We start from the raw sequence: 18,088 nt of genomic DNA on the forward strand, positions 1-18,088 counted from the left end.
GACCTTTGTGACTCTGGGCCAATGAAAAGTCCGCCAGACGGTCGCTTCCCTCCCCGATTAGCAGCGGGTGGCTAGGCTCCGCTTCTAGCGCAGAGACGGGGCGGATTTGAGAGTCCCTGGGTTCTCGGAGAGGTGGGTTCGCGGGCCGGCTCTTCTGGCGGGGAGAGTGGAGTTTTCCAGCCCTTTTAACCTGTATATGATGGCCTCTTATCGTTTTACAACCTGTTCCCCTCAGAGTACGGTGCAGGCGAGTCTTTTTTCCCTTTTTCCCGGGTAAATGATTTGATTAGGACAGGGTGCGGCCGTTCTGGTGGTGCGCATGCCCAGAGAGGCAGTGGGAGGGGCGCAGGCTTCTCTTGACTAGGTTAAGCTCAAATGAGCAGAGGGAAGCGAAAAGTGAAGGAAGAGGAAAAGTCATTCATTATAATAGCTAACAAGTGCTTTGTGCTGTACTCCGTGAAACACTTCACGTGCTTTATCCCCTACAAATCAAAAGCTTGAATAAACTTTTGCCTGTTATTACTGATAAGGAAATACCGTAACTGTCCCCAGGTCACGCTGGCCCAGAATCATCATACGATCGATCAGACTATGTGCAAGGCTTTACTACAAGAAAAAAAGCGACGGTGAGACAGACGAGACGGGCATTAGCCTCTACACCGGCCTAGAGCTGGTTGGTTTAAAATACGGTCTGGGGGAGCAGCGCTACTGTTAGTTGTGTGTGTGTCGTCCACCTTCTGGTTCTGCTCTACCCGCACTGCCAACGTGAGAACCGGTTTTGTTCCAGAAATGTATTTGTAAATTGTAGCTCAGAAAGCATTTTCCCACAGAAACAATATTATCAATAATCTTTGTGTTCTCATCCTCCATCTGTAGCCAGGCATACTTGCACCAAGCATTAGCAGGCCAACGGTATTTAATCCGAGTTACCATTTTAATTCATCCAACAATCCTTAAAAGCTCTTACTGTGTTAAGCTAGACTCTGTGGAAAAAGCCTAGAACAAGATAACTGTGGTTCCTGCTGCCATGGAGTTTGTAGGCTCCTCAGGGAGCAAAGATCATTCATGTACTTATTCATTCAACAAATATTTATGGAACGCCTACTTTTTGCCAGGCACTATTCTAGGCACTTGGATAGTCAGTGTACAGTAAAGATATCTGCCCACAAGGAGCGTGGCCTCAGGAAGAGTGAGGAGACAGACGATAAGCGTAAGTAAATTACATAGCATGATGGAAATGGGTTAAGTGCTATACAAAAAAGCAGAAGTAAGGCTGGATAAGAAGGATGAGTGTTGATAAATAATTATATGATTCTGGGACTTCCCTGGTGGTCCAGCGGTTAAGACTCTGTGCTTCCACTGCAGGGGGCTCCGGTTCGACCCCTAGTTTGGGAACTAAAATCCTGCATGCAGCGTGGTGTGGGAAAAAAAAAAAATTACATGATTCTGATTGTGAGCATACTTTGTCTCATTGATCCTTATTACAATCCTGTGTAGTAGGCAGTACATGAAACCTGAGAATGTGGTAATGGTACCACGAAGTGTAACAATGTTTCCATGGGAGATGCTTCTAGAGTTAGCCAAAAACGTAGGATCTATTCTTGCTTACATAGACTCTATTACTAAGATCCTGGGAAATTTAACATAGTCTAATTTATGGGGGATAATCAGTAGGATGCCATGTTCAACATTTAGTAATGCTCAATTAATATTAGTTTCCCCTTCAGTCTCCAAAATATCCAAAGAACACCATGTTACTGTGGTTTGAGAAATTGACCTTGTAAGTTGCCAGTCTTTTGCTTAATCTTTGACCTTGATGATGGTGATGAGGGAGAATGCAATTGGGACATAAAGGACCTGATTTCACATATGGGAAATTTTAGTGCTGGAAAAAAAGATTAAGATTGCAAAATACTCTTCAAAATTAGTGTTTGTTTTCAAAGGGTTAGGTGAAACTTACACGCTTGATTTTATGAAGTGATGGAAAAAACGGATCCAAACATTAGAAGGGGATATGAAAGGGTATGAAGAGTTGAGAGGTTATTGTTAACAATTTGAGAAGACTCGACATATTACTTCGGGGGAGGCAATGAATTAATTGGGGGAAAAATCTGCTTTGTAAATTACTAAGAAAAGATCTAATCATAGGCTAAGCATCACGTTTAAGACAAAGTTTGCCAAATTTAAGACGTGCATATGATCTAACATATGTATTCGCATGTCTGTAGGGGTTAAGTCCCACATCCACCATAGATTCTTACATGAACTCCGTTCCACAGTGACGTCACATTTCTGAAGTCTTTAGTTTGTATTTTCTGATTCAAATTACCTTGTTCTTTGCTTACTCCATCCTCCTTGTCCCTTGTACCCCACTCCCAGTAAACCTCCTGGTGGCCAAAACGGCTCTAAATCTTTTTGTACACCCAGACTTAATCCAAAATGGATTGGGATAATCTCTCAGTATACCTAAAGTTTATAGCCTGAAAAATGACGATTTATTCACTTTTTAAAAAAAATTATTTATTTATTTATTTAGGCTGCACCAGGTCTTAGTTTCTGCATGCGGGATCTGTAGTTCCGGCATCCAGACTTAGCTGCGGCATGCATGCGGGGATCTAGTTCCCCGACTAGGGATGGTACCCCGGACCACTCCATTGGGAGCGCGGAGTTTTACCCACAGGACTACTAGGATAGTCCCAATATTCGCTTTTTTTTTTTTTTTTTTACAACTTTTCATATTAAGCAACATATGGCAGAAGTGGAAGCTTTTGATGAAGCTAATAGAAATTCTTGTCAGTTCTAAGAGCTAAGTAACACAGAGATGGCAGCGGGAGGTCCCGTCTTATTTTACCACCTCCCCCGCCCGCCGCCTTCAATGCTGTAGGGGGAAGAAGCCTTCCTCCTCTCCGGGCGCCAGCGGTTCACCCAGCGGAAGGAACTCTGTGACCATAGAGCTGGCGGAATGCCGGGGTAGAGGGGACCGGAAGTTGTTTTTTCGCCCCCCCACCCCCGCCCAAGGGCTGGATGGGGTCTCCGGGGGCTGGGTTTGGTTCTGGCTGCTGTCAGACCCTCTCGTTCAGCCCAAGGGCTTAGTGGCCCTAGGGTGGGCTCGCCCTGGGCCCCGGCTTACTCCAGTATCAGCCTTCGGGAAGCTGAGTGAATTCCTCGGTCTCCTAGCAACGAGGGACGGACTGCGGACTGAGCAAGCGGCGGCGGCGCAGCCCAAGCTGCCCAGGCGCTAGCCGGAACCCCGAGCCCGGCCCAAACGGGAGCCTAAACCCGGAGCTTGGAAGAATAAGCAGGAAATGGCGGACGAGGCGTTGTTTTTGCTTCTGCATAACGAGATGGTGTCTGGAGTGTACAAGTCCGCGGAGCAGGGGGAGGTGGTGAGTGCTGCCACACGCCCTTGAGGTCCTTTTGCGGTGACACTCCTTGTTTCCACTCAGTTTTCTTTTAACCCCCGTCCCATCGCCACTCATCGCCTCCCGAAGTGTAGGCAGATTGGTCCACCTTCAGGTATCCTAAGCCTTAGAACCTGTCAGCTGTCTTCAGTCTTTCATCCTTGTCTCTTTCGTATCTTTTACTACTTGATACCTTTTTGTCCAGTCCCGTATGTGTGTGGCACGCCACAGATCTTTTGTTTTGTCCCTACCATGATTTGCGGCAGAGTTAACTGCTGATTTTGGCACCCCTACTTAATTCGGCTGTCACTTCCAGCACTTCCCAGTAGTCCAAAGAAAGAGGGCTAATGAGATATGAGGTAGAAGCAAAGGAAACTTTGCAGGTGTTCTTATAATTAGGAAACACTAATTAATTTTAAAAATATTTAGTGTCCATTATATGTCAGAGCTAGTTGCTAGGGATATAGTAATGAGCGAAACAATGGCCCCATCCTTCTGGAGGTTACTTCTAATGTGTGGTAGTCTTCATTCGCTAATTGATTCATTCAGAAAATATATTAAGCGTGTATTGTGGGCCTGACAATTGTTAGATGAATAAGATAAAGTCCCTGCCTAACAGTCGTTGGGGAATAAGGGTTCAATGAATAATTAACGCATTGGGTGGTAATTAGATATGGAATCATGGAGTTGTAGGGTTTTATAAATGAAATATTACGAAGTCATGCTCAAGTCAGAAGCTCTAGTTTCTATAATGCTATTGATAAAGGGGTGGAAAGTGAGGGCAGGAAAAGCATCCTAGGCAAAGGTAAAAAAAGTCATAGAGGTATGAAAAAGTGCAGTGCATTTAAATATGCTTGAGTATTTCACTGTGACTAGATTGAATAAGTGGAGAGTAAGAAGTTTTGAAAGCTGAATCTGGAAAGAGGTCTGTATGATTAAAACACATGGACCTTCTCAGTGGAGGATTTTTAAGGAGGAGAATGACATGCTCCATTTGCATTTCAGAAAGATAAACCATTATTTGGGCTGGAGAGGGAAGGTCCTTGTAGTGAGAAGACCCATTATTGCAGGAGTCCAGGCAGGAGATAATGAAGATCTGGATAAAGAGAAGAGGAGAGAAGGTTTGAGAGATCGGAGGTAGAATCTCTAGGACTTGATTAGGTATAGGAATGAGGGTTGAAAAATTATCCCCAGGTTTTTAGCTTGAGCCACTGGGTTGGATGGAGGGAATAAAGAAGAAAGAGGTGATGATAATTAATTATTTTGAATAGGTTGAATTTATGGCACCTGTAGGATATTGAGGAAGAGGTACTGTCAGTTTGTAAACTATAAGAAGGATACTGGCTGTTCTGGGTACTATAACAAGAATGCCATAGACTGAGTGGCTTATAAACAACAGAAATTTATTTCTCACAGTTGTGAAGGCTGAGAAGTCCAAGATCAAGGCACCAGCAGATTCAGTGTCTGGTGAAAGCCTCCTCCTGGTTCATTTATGGATGTGTTTTGGCTGTGTGCTCACATGGTGGAAGAGGCTAGCTAGCTCTCTGGGGTCTCTTTTGTAAGGGCACTAATGCTATCCTTGAGGGCTCCATCCTCATGACAGAATCACCTCCCAAGGGCCCTACCTCCTAATACTATCTGGGAGTTAGGATTTCAACACGCTAATTTGGGGAGATATTAGTAGGAAGACATCAGGAAGAGTATTGGAAATGAAGCAAATTCTATTCTTTTTTTTTTTTTCCGGCTGCACCTCGCTGCATGTGGGATTTAAATTCCCCGACCAGGGGTTGAACCACTGGACCACCAGGGAACTCCCGAAAATTCTATTCTCATTCAGGTCCATCTGTAATAGAGATTTTTTCCAAGTTACAAACTTTTGACTTTATCATCATCCACAAGCAATAGTTAATGTTTTGCATCTGTGCTAAGTGCTGAGTAGCAGACATTTGCTGTTTGTGCAAAGTTAGCTTTCCTTATACCCTTTTCCCCAGAGAATAATTAGCAACACACCTTTTTTATCACAAAACCTCTGCTCCCCACTCCACCACATGTGCAATCAATTCTCTTCATTCTACTCTTTCTACTTTCTTTTCCTGTTCCAACTCTTGCCCAAGAAAACCTTTTTTAAAAATCCCTCTCTTTTTTTCCCCAATGGATTAGCTAAAATAAAACAGCTGTTCTAATCATGACTGATAATTTTGAGACATGTGCTAGTCCTATGAGAGAAAGGAAATCCATAAGTTTTGAATCATTTAAACTAAAAACAACTTTCTTTTCCTATTGCAATTTGTATATGGTGGGGAAAGAATTGTAAGTCCATATAAGCAAAAGGGATTTTTCAAAAGTTATATGGTAGTCCACAGGGGCAAGATGGGAATAAAGACACAGACCTACTAGAGAATGGACTTGAGCTTACGGGGAGGGGGAAGGGTAAGCTGGGACAAAGTGAGAGAGTGGCATGGACTTATGTACACTACCAAATGTAAAACAGATAGCTAGTGGGAAGCAGCCGCATAACACAGGGAGATCAGCTCCGTGCTTTGTGACCATCTAGAGGGGTGGGATAGGGAGGGTGGGAGGGAGGGAGACGCAAGAGGGAAGAGACATGGGGATATGTGTATATGTATAACTGATTCACTTTGTTATAAAGCAGAAACTAACACACCATTGTAAAGGAATTATACTCCAATAAAGATGTTAAAAAAAACAAAACAAGCAAAAGTTATGTGGTAGTCTTGATGATTAGAACCCATATTGGAGTCTAGGTGTATGAGGGTTTGTTAGTGTCTCTACTTTGAGTGTGCTTCAAATTTTTCATAGTAAAAAAATGTAGAAAAGACATAATCCTATCATCCAGAAATGGTTTTTATATATCTTTTTAGACATAAAGTCATAGGTGTTAAGTGAAAAAAAGGGAAAAAAACCAATGTTCTTACCTTCCCAATCAATGATTTTCAAACTGCGCTTGAAGAGGAATTAAATCTAAAAACTGAATAATTGGACATTTACCAATTTATGGAGAATAGTTTTTTTTTTAAGGTTAATGGATAAAATATTCTTAAGTTTTTCTTAAAAATTTGGTACTTTACTAGTGAGCACTCACAGATGCCAAAGTGAATGAACAAGTGCAGCATCAGGTTTTTCCTGGGGCTTAATTCAAAAGCTCATGTGATCATAGCTAAGGTTTTAGAATGTCTGCATATAAGCATATTTCCTGCTTATCAATATATTCCTGGGTGATTCTATTGATACGAAGAGCAGGTTGTTCCACGAAGAGCATCATGACTTACAGGTACTCATTCTACCTAAGCATGTTTGGGAATGGGTGTGGAAATCAACAGAATGGTGCTGAGTGGTCCCGTAGAGAAACAACATGATTTGGTTTTTACAAAGTCTATACCAGAAATACAGAAGATAAATCAAAGGAAGAAAAAAACTAGAGATGAGACCAGTTGGAAGGCTCTAACTGAAGACCAGGAGAGAAATGAATGCTAGAGCTACTTAAGCAGTCAGGAGAGAGAAGACGGATTTTGAAAAGCATGTAGATAATAGGCTCCACAGGACTGCAGTGTGTGTGGAGCGTCGGGAGCAAGGAGGTGAAGAAAATGGAAGTTTTCTGGTTGTGGTAACTAGATAGATGGTGGTGCCATTGATGAAGTTAAAGAATTTTGGAGGCAGAGCAGGCTGAGAATGTTAAGATAATATCATTTGAACACGCCTAATTTGAGCGGCCTGTGGGACCTCTGGATGGCTGTGTCCACTAAAGTCTGTACTAGAAATACAGGTTTAATAGTCAGCCCCATTAGTAGCATACATGGTTCCTTAGAAGAAAGTTCAGCAAATAATGAGGCCTGTGGTGTTAGCGGGAGACAAAGGCTTCAGAATACATAAAAATTCTTGCCCTTTTGGAGCTCTATTCTGGGCGAGGGTGGGGATGGAGGGACATGAGCAATACAAAATTAGTAAAATGTACATTAGGTTAAATGGTGAAAGAAGTTCCTTGGAGACAAACAGGGAAGTGAGACAGAGCATCAGAATCACTTTAGGAGTGGTTCTTAAAACACAGCTCGCTGACGCACACCTACAGTTTCTGATTCACTAAATTGGGGGTGGGATTACAGAATTTGCAGTTTTTACAAGTTCCCGTGTGATGCTGATGTTGCTAGTCTTGGGACACAATTTGAGAATTACAAGGATAGAGAGTTTCTGAAGTGGAATGATACTGTACTTTTAAAAGGTTGAAATGAGCCTCATTGAGATGGTGACATGTGAGTGAAGACTTAAAGCGAGTGAGTTGGTCATGTGAATATCTGGAGGAAGAGCTGCCTATGCAAGAGTGCTGAGATTGGAGCCTGCCTGGCATGATTAAGAACAGCAAGGAGATCAGTGGAGCTGGATGGAGTGAGTGAAGAAGAGTAGAAGGTTCAGGCCAGAGAGGCACAGGAGTCTGGATTGTATAGGGCTTTGTAGTTCATCCAGAGAATTTTGAGTCTTCGACATAGGGGTGGTATTTAAAGCCTTAAGAGTGGATGAGATTGTCAAAGGAAGAGTGAAGCAGTTGCATGATTCCAGACATAGGAAGGTGGGGTCTAAGACATACTGAGAAATGGAAAGCTTGGATGACTCTAAGAGACATTCTGAAGCAAGGGACAATAGAACTTAGTGAAAGCACAAAGGGAATGACTGACAGAAAAAAGTCAAAAGCGATACCATGACCTCAGTTTTATAACTGAGGAGAGAAGAAGAGTTGAAAATGGAAAAAGCCAGGGAAGGTGGGAAGAGTAATTGGGAAGGGGCTTTGGCATTTCTGAAAAGTAATAACAGTTCCCTGTTTATCTTATTGCCTTATGAAAATGACTAGTACTAAGAAAATTCAAGTATGACTTGTAATTCACTTTTTCTTACAATGTTTCAGTGAAAAAAGTATAAATGTTTACATTCTAGCATTCTAAATTTATTCAAAACTATTATTTTTTTAAATAGGAAAATGGACGCTGTATAACTAAGCTGGAAAACATGGGGTTTCGAGTGGGACAAGGATTGATAGAAAGGTGAGCAGTATGGATTTGAAAATTTTCTTCCAGGTAGGTTATGAACAAAGATGATCCATTTCAAGACTGAATAAAACTTGAGATAATTTAATTTTAATTCCCAAATTTTATTTATTCTCTGTTCTTTAATTCACAGATTGAAATTTCTTTTTAGGCCTGATGCTATTTTAACTCAGTTACCCAACTTTCATGTTTTAATATTTGAAGAAAATTTGTATCTTCTATGTTTTAGACTTTTTTCTTGAAAACTTTGGTATGCTGAAACAACCATCTAAAATCTTACTGCATTTCCTACTTAAGATCTAATACGTTCTTTAACCTAAATGGAATTTTGTTTAAATGCATACCTTAGAGTCTCTATTTATGCATGTAATAATCTTTCAATTTATAGATCAATTTTTTTTAGTATTCCTTTCTCACTATCTGAAATAGTTGAACTCTGATTATATTTTATATAGCAATACCATGATTATGCTCAGATTTTTTTTCTTAATGTGCTAACTGTACCTAAAATTGCTGTGTACTGTTAGACTAATACACCTTTAGATTAATTTTAGCCCCCAAATTATATAACAGACTGTGAATCCATTGAGATGGGATCTACTTTGCTTGGTGCTTATCACTTTATGACTGTCAGTAAATGTTCAGTGCTGTTGTGACATTTGGAAATTAGTTAATAATCTGCCCCTCCTGCTTTCTTTGGAGGAAAAGTACTGTGTTACTTCTAGTTGATCTTTTTAGGTTTACAAAAGATACTGCAAGGTTCAAGGACGAGTTAGATATCATGAAGTTCATCTGTAAAGATTTTTGGACTGCAGTATTCAAGAAACAAATCGACAATCTAAGGACAAATCATCAGGTATTTAGATAAATTAAGGCCTCTTTTTTAAGTCCTTTAACTTAATATAAATGTATTTTAGTGATTTACTTATTATGTAAAACTTAATTTCTCGTCAACTTTGGAATGTTTCTCTTATATGTTATTAATACATCATTACTTTTTTCTCTAATAGGGTATAGTGAATAAAGACCAAGAGACAATTATCAGTAATTATAGCTGTCCCTTTCCCTCAATTAAATTTTAAGTTTTGAAAAGTAGCAGATATCAGAATAATAGGTTTTATTATTTCATTATTATTACTTAGTGGTGATAATATGCAGAACCACAAATATATCACATTTGTCTGAAGGCTAATTTATAGAGCATATTTAACTCTTAAATAACTATTGCCTGTTTAGTTGCTGTCATATTTCTTATTCTTAAAATATTTTGTTAAAAAAAAATAGGCTGCATGGAAAATCATACATAAAATAGATTTATTTTATAAAACTCAGGGAAATATTTGGAGTATATTTGGCATTTTAATAAAGTATAAAAATGAAAATAATGTATCTTGTAGCTACCAATAGAATTCATTTTTTCAGATAACAGTATCAACCTTAGCTTAGAAGTACCTGAAATGCTAATAGGAAGACGTGACTATGATTTTTGGCTTTCTAGGTATGAGTTAATAACATATAGCTGCTAATTTCACCCGGACATGTATTTCTGATTCTTTCGCACTAGACTGTGTTCTTTAAGGATAGGAACTGTCTTAGGTATCTTTGTATCTTCAGTATCTTAAAGCATTCAATAAATATTAGTGTTATAAAATGCTGAACTCTTCAGCTTGAACATTACAAAACTTCTTCATATAAAGAAAATTTGACCAATAGAAAGGAGAGCTTTAATAACTTTAAAAATTTCTTAAATTGTTTTGAAGGGAAGAGTACAGATTACATTGACTTTGGATGTTTTTCTATTTTTGGAACAGGGCATCTACGTACTTCAGGACAACAAATTTCGCCTGCTTACTCAAATGTCTGCAGGAAAACAGTATTTAGAATATGCATCAAAGGTATTTAATGGAATAGAAGATTGGGGTTTTTTTATTATGAAAAAAGTAGAACCATAGGGAAAAGTACAATGCCAATCATAACAGACTTTCGAATTCAAAATATGTTTTTAAATTGTTCCTTTTGTTTAAACACTTTTCAATGAAATACGTGTTCATCATATTGAAACAACTTACATTAACCTGTACCTAAGTAGGCTTATGATGACCAATTAAAGAAACACTATAGTTTAAATGCCATTAAAAATGTAGATTAATGGTAGATTCTCAAATATAGCATGGATACATCAGAAAAGATACTCAAGCTTAAAAAACCTGGTATTAGCTATGCAGAATTATTCGCCTCAGAGTTCATATTTACAATCTCCATCAGTAAATTAAAAAAATTATTTTTAATATAATTAACATTTGTTCCTAAGAATACATGTTTTGTGTTAAGTATATCTGTGTTTCTGGGTTTCATGTATTTTTCTTCTTCAGTCTCAGGTAGGAATCAATAAATAGACCAGATGTATTAAAGAAAAGCTGACAAGTTTTAATGTAAGGGTTCCTTTGAAGTGGTTAAAATATCTTGGGCAAGCGTAGCTCCAGTGGTGCAATCGGTTAGTGTGCGGTACTTATAAAATATCTTGGGCAGTATGTATAAGCCGCTGTTTCTCTGTAAAATCTGTCCATACCTAAATTATCTAACACAAAGGCAGTTTGGTATAGTGGAAAGAGTATGGACTTGGGACCAAATAAATCTAGATTTTAAGCTAACTCCACAACTTATAGGTTTGTGACATTGGGTAAGTTACATTAACCCCTCTGGACCTTAGTATCCTTATTAATAAAATTGATTATAATAATACCTATATTATAAAGAATCTCTAGGTTCTCTCCCAGCTTACAATTTCATGACTCCATATCTGATTACTTATCAGTACCCATTTATTTATATTAATTATAAAATAATATTCTATATTATTCATAGATACATAGTAGTGTTGTTGAATATCATGCAAAATGTAGATAATAAAAAATTTCTTGGATTATTTGATTTTTGGTTCTCATTTTTGTCCTGGCTGTCTCTGCTGTGGCATAGTCCCATTTCCCTTCCTTGTTTCCATATGACAGGGTTTCTCAACACTGGCGCTTTGATATTTTTTTTTTTTTTTTGTAGTGTCTTTGTCTGGTTTTGGTATCAGGGTGATGGTGGCCTCATAGAATGAGTTTGGGAGTGTTCCTTCCTCTGCAATTTTTTGGAAGAGTTTGAGAAGGATGGGTGTTAGCTCTTCTCTAAATGTTTGATAGAATTCACCTGTGAAGCCATCTGGTCCTGGACTTTTGTTTGTTGGAAGATTTTTAATCACAGTTTCAATTTCATTACTTGTGATTGGTCTGTTCATATTTTCTATTTCTTCCTGGTTCAGTCTTGGAAGGTTATACCTTTCTAAGAATTTGTCCGTTTCTTCCAGGTTGTCCATTTTATTGGCATAAAGTTGCTTGTAGTAGTCTCTTAGGATGCTTTGTATTTCTGCAGTGTCTGTTGTAACTTCTCCTTTTTCATTTCTGATTTTATTGATTTGAGTCCTCTCCCTCTTTTTCTTGATGAGTCTGGCTAATGGCGTATCAATTTTGTTTATCTTCTCAAAGAACCAACTTTTAGTTTTATTGATCTTTGCTATTGTTTTCTTTGTTTCTATTTCATTTATTTCTGCTCTGATCTTTATGATTTCTTTCCTTCTGCTAACTTTGGGTTTTGTTTGTTCTTCTTTCTCTAGTTTCTTTAAGTGTAAGGTTAGATTGTTTACTTGAGCTTTTTCTTGTTTCTTTAGGTAGGCTTGTATAGCTATAAACTTCCCTCTTAGAACTGCTTTTGCTGCATCCCATAGGTTTTGGGTCGTCGTGTTTTCATTGTCATTTGTCTCTAGGTATTTTTTTATTTCCTCTTTGATTTCTTCAGTGATCTCTTGGTTATTTAGTAACGTATTGTTTAGCCTCCATGTGTTTGTCCTTTTTACGTTTTTTTCCCTGTAATTCATTTCTAATCTCATAGCGTTGTGGTCAGAAAAGATGCTTGATATGATTTCAATTTTCTTAAATTTACTGAGGCTTGATTTGTGACCCAAGATGTGATCTATCTTGGAGAATGTTCCGTGCGCACTTGAGAAGAACGTGTAATCTGCTGTTTTTGGATGGAATGTCCGATATATATCAATTAAATCTATCTGGTCTATTGTGTCATTTAAAGCTTCTGTTTCCTTATTTATTTTCATTTTGGATGATCTGTCCATTGGTGTAAGTGAGGTGTTAAAGTCCCCCACTATTATTGTGTTACTGTCGATTTCCTCTTTTATAGCTGTTAGCAGTTGCCTTATGTATTGAGGTGCTCCTATGTTGGGTGCATATATATTTATAATTGTTATATCTTCTTCTTGGATTGATCCCTGGATCATTATGTAGTGTCCTTCCTTGTCTCTTGTAACATTCTTTATTTTAAAGTCTATTTTATCTGATATGAGTATAGCTACTCCAGCTTTCTTTTGATTTCCATTTGCATGGAATATCTTTTTCCATCCCCTCACTTTCAGTCTGTATGTGTCCCTAGGTCTAAAGTGGGTCTCTTGTAGACAGCATATATATGGGTCTTGTTTTTGTATCCATTCAGCCAGTCTATGTCTTTTGGTTGGGGCATTTAATCCATTCACGTTTAAGGTAATAATCGATATGTATGTTCCTATGACCATTTTCTTAATTGTTTTGGGTTTGTTTTTGTAGGTCCTTTTCTTCTCTTGTGTTTCCCACTTAGAGAAGTTCCTTTAGCATTTGTTGTAGAGCTGGTTTGGTGGTGCTGAATTCTCTTAGCTTTTGCTTGTCTGTAAAGCTTTTGATTTCTCCATCAAATCTAAATGAGATCCTTGCCGGGTAGAGTAATCTTGGTTGTAGGTTCTTCCCTTTCATCACTTTAAGTATATCATGCCACTCCCTTCTGGCTTGCAGAGTTTCTGCTGAGAAATCAGCTGTTAACCTTATGGGAGTTCCCTTGTATGTTATTTGTCATTTTTCCCTTGCTGCTTTCAATAATTTTTCTTTGTCTTTAATTTTTGCCACTTTGATTACTATGTGTCTCGGCGTGTTTCTCCTTGGGTTTATCCTGTATGGGACTCTCTGCACTTCCTGGACTTGGGTGGCTATTTCCTTTCCCATGTTAGGGAAGTTTTCGACTATAATCTCTTCAAATATTTTCTCTGGTCCTTTCTCTCTCTCTTCTCCTTCTGGGACCCCTATAATGCGAATGTTGTTGCGTTTAATGTTGTCCCAGAGGTCTCTTAGGCTGTCTTCATTTCTTTTCATTCTTTTTTCTTTAGTCTGTTCCGCAGCAGTGAATTCCATCATTCTGTCTTCCAGGTCACTTATCCGTTCTTCTGCCTCAGTTATTCTGCTATTGATTCCTTCTAGTGTAGTTTTCATTTCAGTAATTGTATTGGTCATCTCTGTTTGTTTGTTCTTTAATTCTTCTAGGTCTTTGTTAATCATTTCTTGCATCTTCTCAATCTTTGCCTCCATTCTTATTCCAAGGTCCTGGATCATCTTCACTATCATTATTCTGAATTCTTTTTCTGGAAGGTTGCCTATCTCCACTTCATTTAGTTGTTTTTCTGGGGTTTTTTCTTGTTCCTTCATCTGGTACATAGCCCTCTGCCTTTTCATCTTCTGTATCTTTCTGTAACTGTGGTTTTTGGTCCACAGGCTGCAGGATTATAGTTTTTCTTGCTTCTGTTGTCTGCCCTCTGGTGGTTGAGGCTATCTAAGAGGCTTGATGGGAGGCTCTGGTGGTGGGTAGAGCTGACTGTCGATATTTTAAACTAGGTAAGTCTTTGTTTTGGCAGGCTGTAAGTCTTGAACAAATCAGGATTCTTGGTTGTAGAAAGCAGAAACCAATTTTGATTGAATGGAATAATAATTAGTTAGCTTACAGAACTGATGGGAAGGCTCAGAAAACAGGCAAGAACCATGGGAGCAGGAGTTCCCTCATGGTCTAGTGGTTAGGATTTGGGGCTTTCACTGCTATGGCCCAGGTTCAATCCCTGGTCGGGAACTGTGATCCCTTAAGCCGAGCAACATGGCGTGGCCAAAATTAAAAAGAACCATGGGAGGTTAAAGCAGCCAGAAAGCCCAAATCACTCCACAAGGAGGGTCTATTTAGAACCCTTCAGGCAGCACTGAAGGTAGACACAAACCACCTCTGCTGCCTCTGGAACTAATTCTAACCTGTTTCCAGCTTGTTTTTGTCACAATCAGAATTTTCAATGATTTGAAAAATTCTTCCACAACCCTTTTTTAAACAGCAATGACTTATTAATATCAAGGTTTAACTATCATATTTATCAATAGCTTTACTATCTTAGTAAATCCTTAATATATTTTACACTTTTTTTTCTTTTTAGTACTTAGCATTTACATGTGGCTTAATCAGAGGTGGCTTATCAAACTTGGGGATAAAAAGTATTGTAACAGCTGAAGTATCTTCAATGCCTGCCTGTAAGTTGAATTCACATTTCTTACAAATGTTTTTAGCAATTATTTTTCAGGTCTGGTGTTTTTTTGTTTGTTTCTTGTTTTTGTTACTTAGAGAACATTTAAAATGCTAAAACCATTTCATTTTACTTTCATCAAATTTTAACATTTAATGTAGTAATATGTAGCATACTTATATTCACAGTCAATGATTTTTTAATTCACAGTAGACAGTGATTTAAGAAAACGTGCTAAGGAAATCCAAATTTATAAGACAACTTAAGGAATGATTCTTAACTCTTAAAGGAAAATTTTCTGCAGTATTCTTTTAAGATAGCAAATTTCCTTAATTTTTTTAAACAGTTTTCTAGAAAATATCTATTATATAAAGCTAAATAAAGCCAACTAGTCTTTTATTGCTAAACTCCTTTCCAAAGATCTTTCCACCAGAGCTACCAACCAAGAATAAAATGGCTTTGAGCATCACTGTATTTCCTTTCTATTCACAATAATTAGCAATGAAATACCTAAAATGTAGGAATCACAGAGAAACAAAGGTAGCCATTCACAAACCAGATAATCATCTCATAAAAACGAAATTGACTTTATCAAATATTGTGAAGAGTGTGAAAAGTTGTTTGATGTAGCAAGTTTCTTGATTGAAACTACTTACTAAATGAAGCAGGAAATTGATGTTCAGGCCTGTTTTCCTTGTACCTTAAATCAAAGAATGATTTTTCATGTTTTCTTTTTTAGGTAAATTTCAAGTGATGATACAGAAGCTATAGAAACTACTGAAATGCAAGGCTTCAATAGTGTAGAGATAAATTCTTCCTGTATAAAGTATTTCAAGTAGCAATGATTTAATTACATTGTTGGACATTTGTATTGATATAAGCTATTTGCTAACTTATATAATGAAAGATGCACTCTTAAGCAGGAGTAAGGGTGTATTTTATCAATTTAACACAGACCTTAAAGCAGGTAAAGAAACATTCTACTGTAACACACTTTACTGAAACTATTCAGAATGAAAACCTAATTTCAAATAAGTAAACACCAATGCAGGACCCTTATTTAAACATTCTTATTTGCTTAGAGTGATATGTATTTAACCAGAGATGAAGAAACAAAACTCAGGGTTTGGTAAATTAGCATAAAGAAAGTATGTACCAATCAGAATCTTTTCGGTAAGAATGAACAAATTTTGGTTTTGTTTTATGAATTTGTTTTAGTTATTTAAAAAAAGCAAATAGTACACTAAAATTTAAACTTAATTATTATTTTATTGCTTATAATTTATTTCTATTAAGAATCTTTATGCTTGTATAAGGATTTCATTATATACATTGTGTGTGTGTTGTGTGTGTATGGTATATATATCATATTTAACTGCCTAAATTGCTTAAAAACTTTATTTCACTTTAATAGAATTCAGTTCTTGAGAGCTCCATTAATGTAATGAAGTGAAATATAGATCTAGGTAAAGTGAGATATAGATGTGAATTCAGTGACTCCAGGGCCAAAGAATATTAGGTATTTGAGGAAGGAATTTTTATACTTACTCCTGTTACAGTCTTGACTTTCAATTTCTCTCTCTCTCCATGTGTGGAAGTGCTGGTGAAGATTCTAACATCTTATCTTTTTTCCCCTTATTTAGTCTTCCCCAAGGGCATAGGGGTGGATGATTGCATTAGTCACACCAACATTCATGGGACCATATCTTCTCAGTGGGTTGGGGTCAGTGCTCATCTAGTGTATCATCTCTCACCTCCTCTCCCATCATCTGATGACCATGAAAGGACAAGCATGGAGATGAAAGCTATCATACTGAGGAAAGCAGGGTACACAGATAGATAGAAAGTACCTGAATTGTGCTTCTGAATTAACCAATCCTGGAATTGCTTCACCTCTGGACTTTTTGTTATGTGAGATAATAAATTCCTTATATTGTTTAATCTACGTTTTGGTTGTGTATTTTGTTACTTGTAGCCAAAAAGAAGTCTCTCTTAGTAGAGACGAGGGGAAAGTTAGGTTATACAAAAAACAGTATGGGAATATTGAATTTCCTTTTTTTCTGTAGGGGGAGGGGAAGACATTTAAAGGTTTACATTTAAAACAGTAAAACCACAAAGGGCTACAGAAAATATGAGGTTAGTTTTATGATCTTGTAGTAGAGAAGGCCTTTTCAAGACATGCAGAAAATCATAAAGGAAAATAGTAGAAAAAAATAACATATCTTCAACAAATGGTACTGGGAAAACTGAATATCCACATGCAAAAGAATAGAACTGGACCCTTACACCATACACAAAACTCAACTTACAAGTGCATTTAAGACTTAAGACATGCAGAAAATCATAAAGGAAAATAGTAGAAAAAGATAACATATCTTCAACAAATGGTACTGGGAAAACTGAATATACACATGCAAAAGAATGGAACTGGACCCTTACACCATACACAAAAATCAACGTATAAGTGCGTTTAAGACTTAAGACCTGAAACTTTAAAACTCCAAGAAGAAAATAGGAGAAAAGCTTTATAATACTGGTCTTTTAGCAATGATTTCTTGGATTTGACACCAAAAGCACAGGCAACAAAAGCAAAAATAATAGACAAGTGGGACTATGTCAAACTAAAAAGCTGCATAGCAAAGGAAACAACAGAATGTAAAGGTAGCCTATGGAATGGGGAAAATAGTTGCAAACCATGTATCTGGTAAGGGGTTAATACCTAAAGTACACAAGGAACTAAAACTGTAGCAAAAACCCCAAATAACCCAATTAAAAAATGAACGAAGCACTGAAATAGACATTTCTCCGAAGAATACATACAAATGGCCAACAGGTATATGAAAAGATGCTCAGTATCATAACTAATGAGGGAAATGCAAATCAAAACCACCATCAGTTACCACCCCACACCCATTAGGATAGCCATTAAAAAACAAACAAAAAAAAAACCCCCAAACCAGAAAATAAACGTTGGCAAGGATGTGAAGAAATTGGAACCCTTGTGCATTCTCAGTGGGAATGTAAAATGATATAGCCACTAGGGAAAAAGTATAAAGATTCCACAAAAATTTAAAACTAGAACTACTATATGACCCAGCAATCCCACTTGAGAGTATTCAAAAGAATTGAAGTCAGGATCTTGAAGGGTTATTTGCACTCCCATGTCCACTGCAGCATTATTAACAAGAGCCAAGAAGTGTAAACAACCTAAATGTCCATTGTAT

The 18,088-nt window shown here is 37.6% G+C and overlaps 2 protein-coding genes across 9 annotated transcripts in view; one reads left to right on the forward strand and one right to left on the reverse strand.

Annotated features, from left to right (window-relative positions):
• Positions 1 to 23: 23 nt before the first annotated feature.
• Positions 24 to 16,805, forward strand: TRAPPC6B (trafficking protein particle complex subunit 6B). Of its 5 annotated transcripts, XM_082384279.1 has the most exons (7): positions 147 to 247; positions 1,116 to 1,210; positions 8,385 to 8,452; positions 9,194 to 9,311; positions 10,267 to 10,350; positions 14,778 to 14,871; positions 15,604 to 16,805. In XM_082384279.1, exons 3-7 carry the CDS (start codon positions 8,418 to 8,420, stop codon positions 15,633 to 15,635), a joined length of 363 nt encoding a protein of 120 aa, XP_082240405.1. In that variant the 5' UTR covers positions 147 to 247; positions 1,116 to 1,210; positions 8,385 to 8,417; the 3' UTR covers positions 15,636 to 16,805. The 5 variants fall into 5 exon arrangements, with proteins under 5 accessions (XP_082240407.1, XP_082240404.1, XP_082240405.1 ...); XM_082384281.1 differs by lacking the exons at positions 147 to 247; positions 1,116 to 1,210 and adding an exon at positions 24 to 132; XM_082384278.1 differs by lacking the exon at positions 1,116 to 1,210 and having other exon boundaries at positions 122 to 247.
• GEMIN2 (gem nuclear organelle associated protein 2) overlaps positions 3,527 to 18,088 on the reverse strand; it is a 42,183-nt gene continuing 27,621 nt past the window's right edge. Inside the window, exon 10 of one of the 4 annotated variants that reach the window (XM_082384215.1) lies at positions 3,527 to 4,497. In XM_082384215.1, coding sequence (XP_082240341.1) covers positions 4,419 to 4,497 — 79 coding nt within the window. In that variant the 3' untranslated portion in view covers positions 3,527 to 4,418. The remainder of the gene's footprint in view (positions 4,498 to 18,088) is intronic. The other 3 variants (XM_082384218.1, XM_082384216.1, XM_082384214.1) reach the window with 3 other exon arrangements.

This window comes from Balaenoptera borealis, assembly GCF_965194805.1.
Source record: "Balaenoptera borealis genome assembly, chromosome: 3".
Taxonomy (NCBI): Eukaryota; Metazoa; Chordata; class Mammalia; order Artiodactyla; family Balaenopteridae; genus Balaenoptera; species Balaenoptera borealis.

Coding starts and splice junctions, on each gene's coding strand:
- TRAPPC6B (XM_082384277.1), top strand. CDS start 3,306: ATGGCGGACGAGGCGTTGTTTTTGCTTCTGCATAACGAGATGGTGTCT. Junction 3,387..8,384: donor CCGCGGAGCAGGGGGAGGTG/GTGAGTGCTGCC, acceptor TTTTTTAAATAG/GAAAATGGACGCTGTATAAC. Junction 10,351..14,777: donor ATTTAGAATATGCATCAAAG/GTATTTAATGGA, acceptor TTTTCTTTTTAG/TACTTAGCATTTACATGTGG.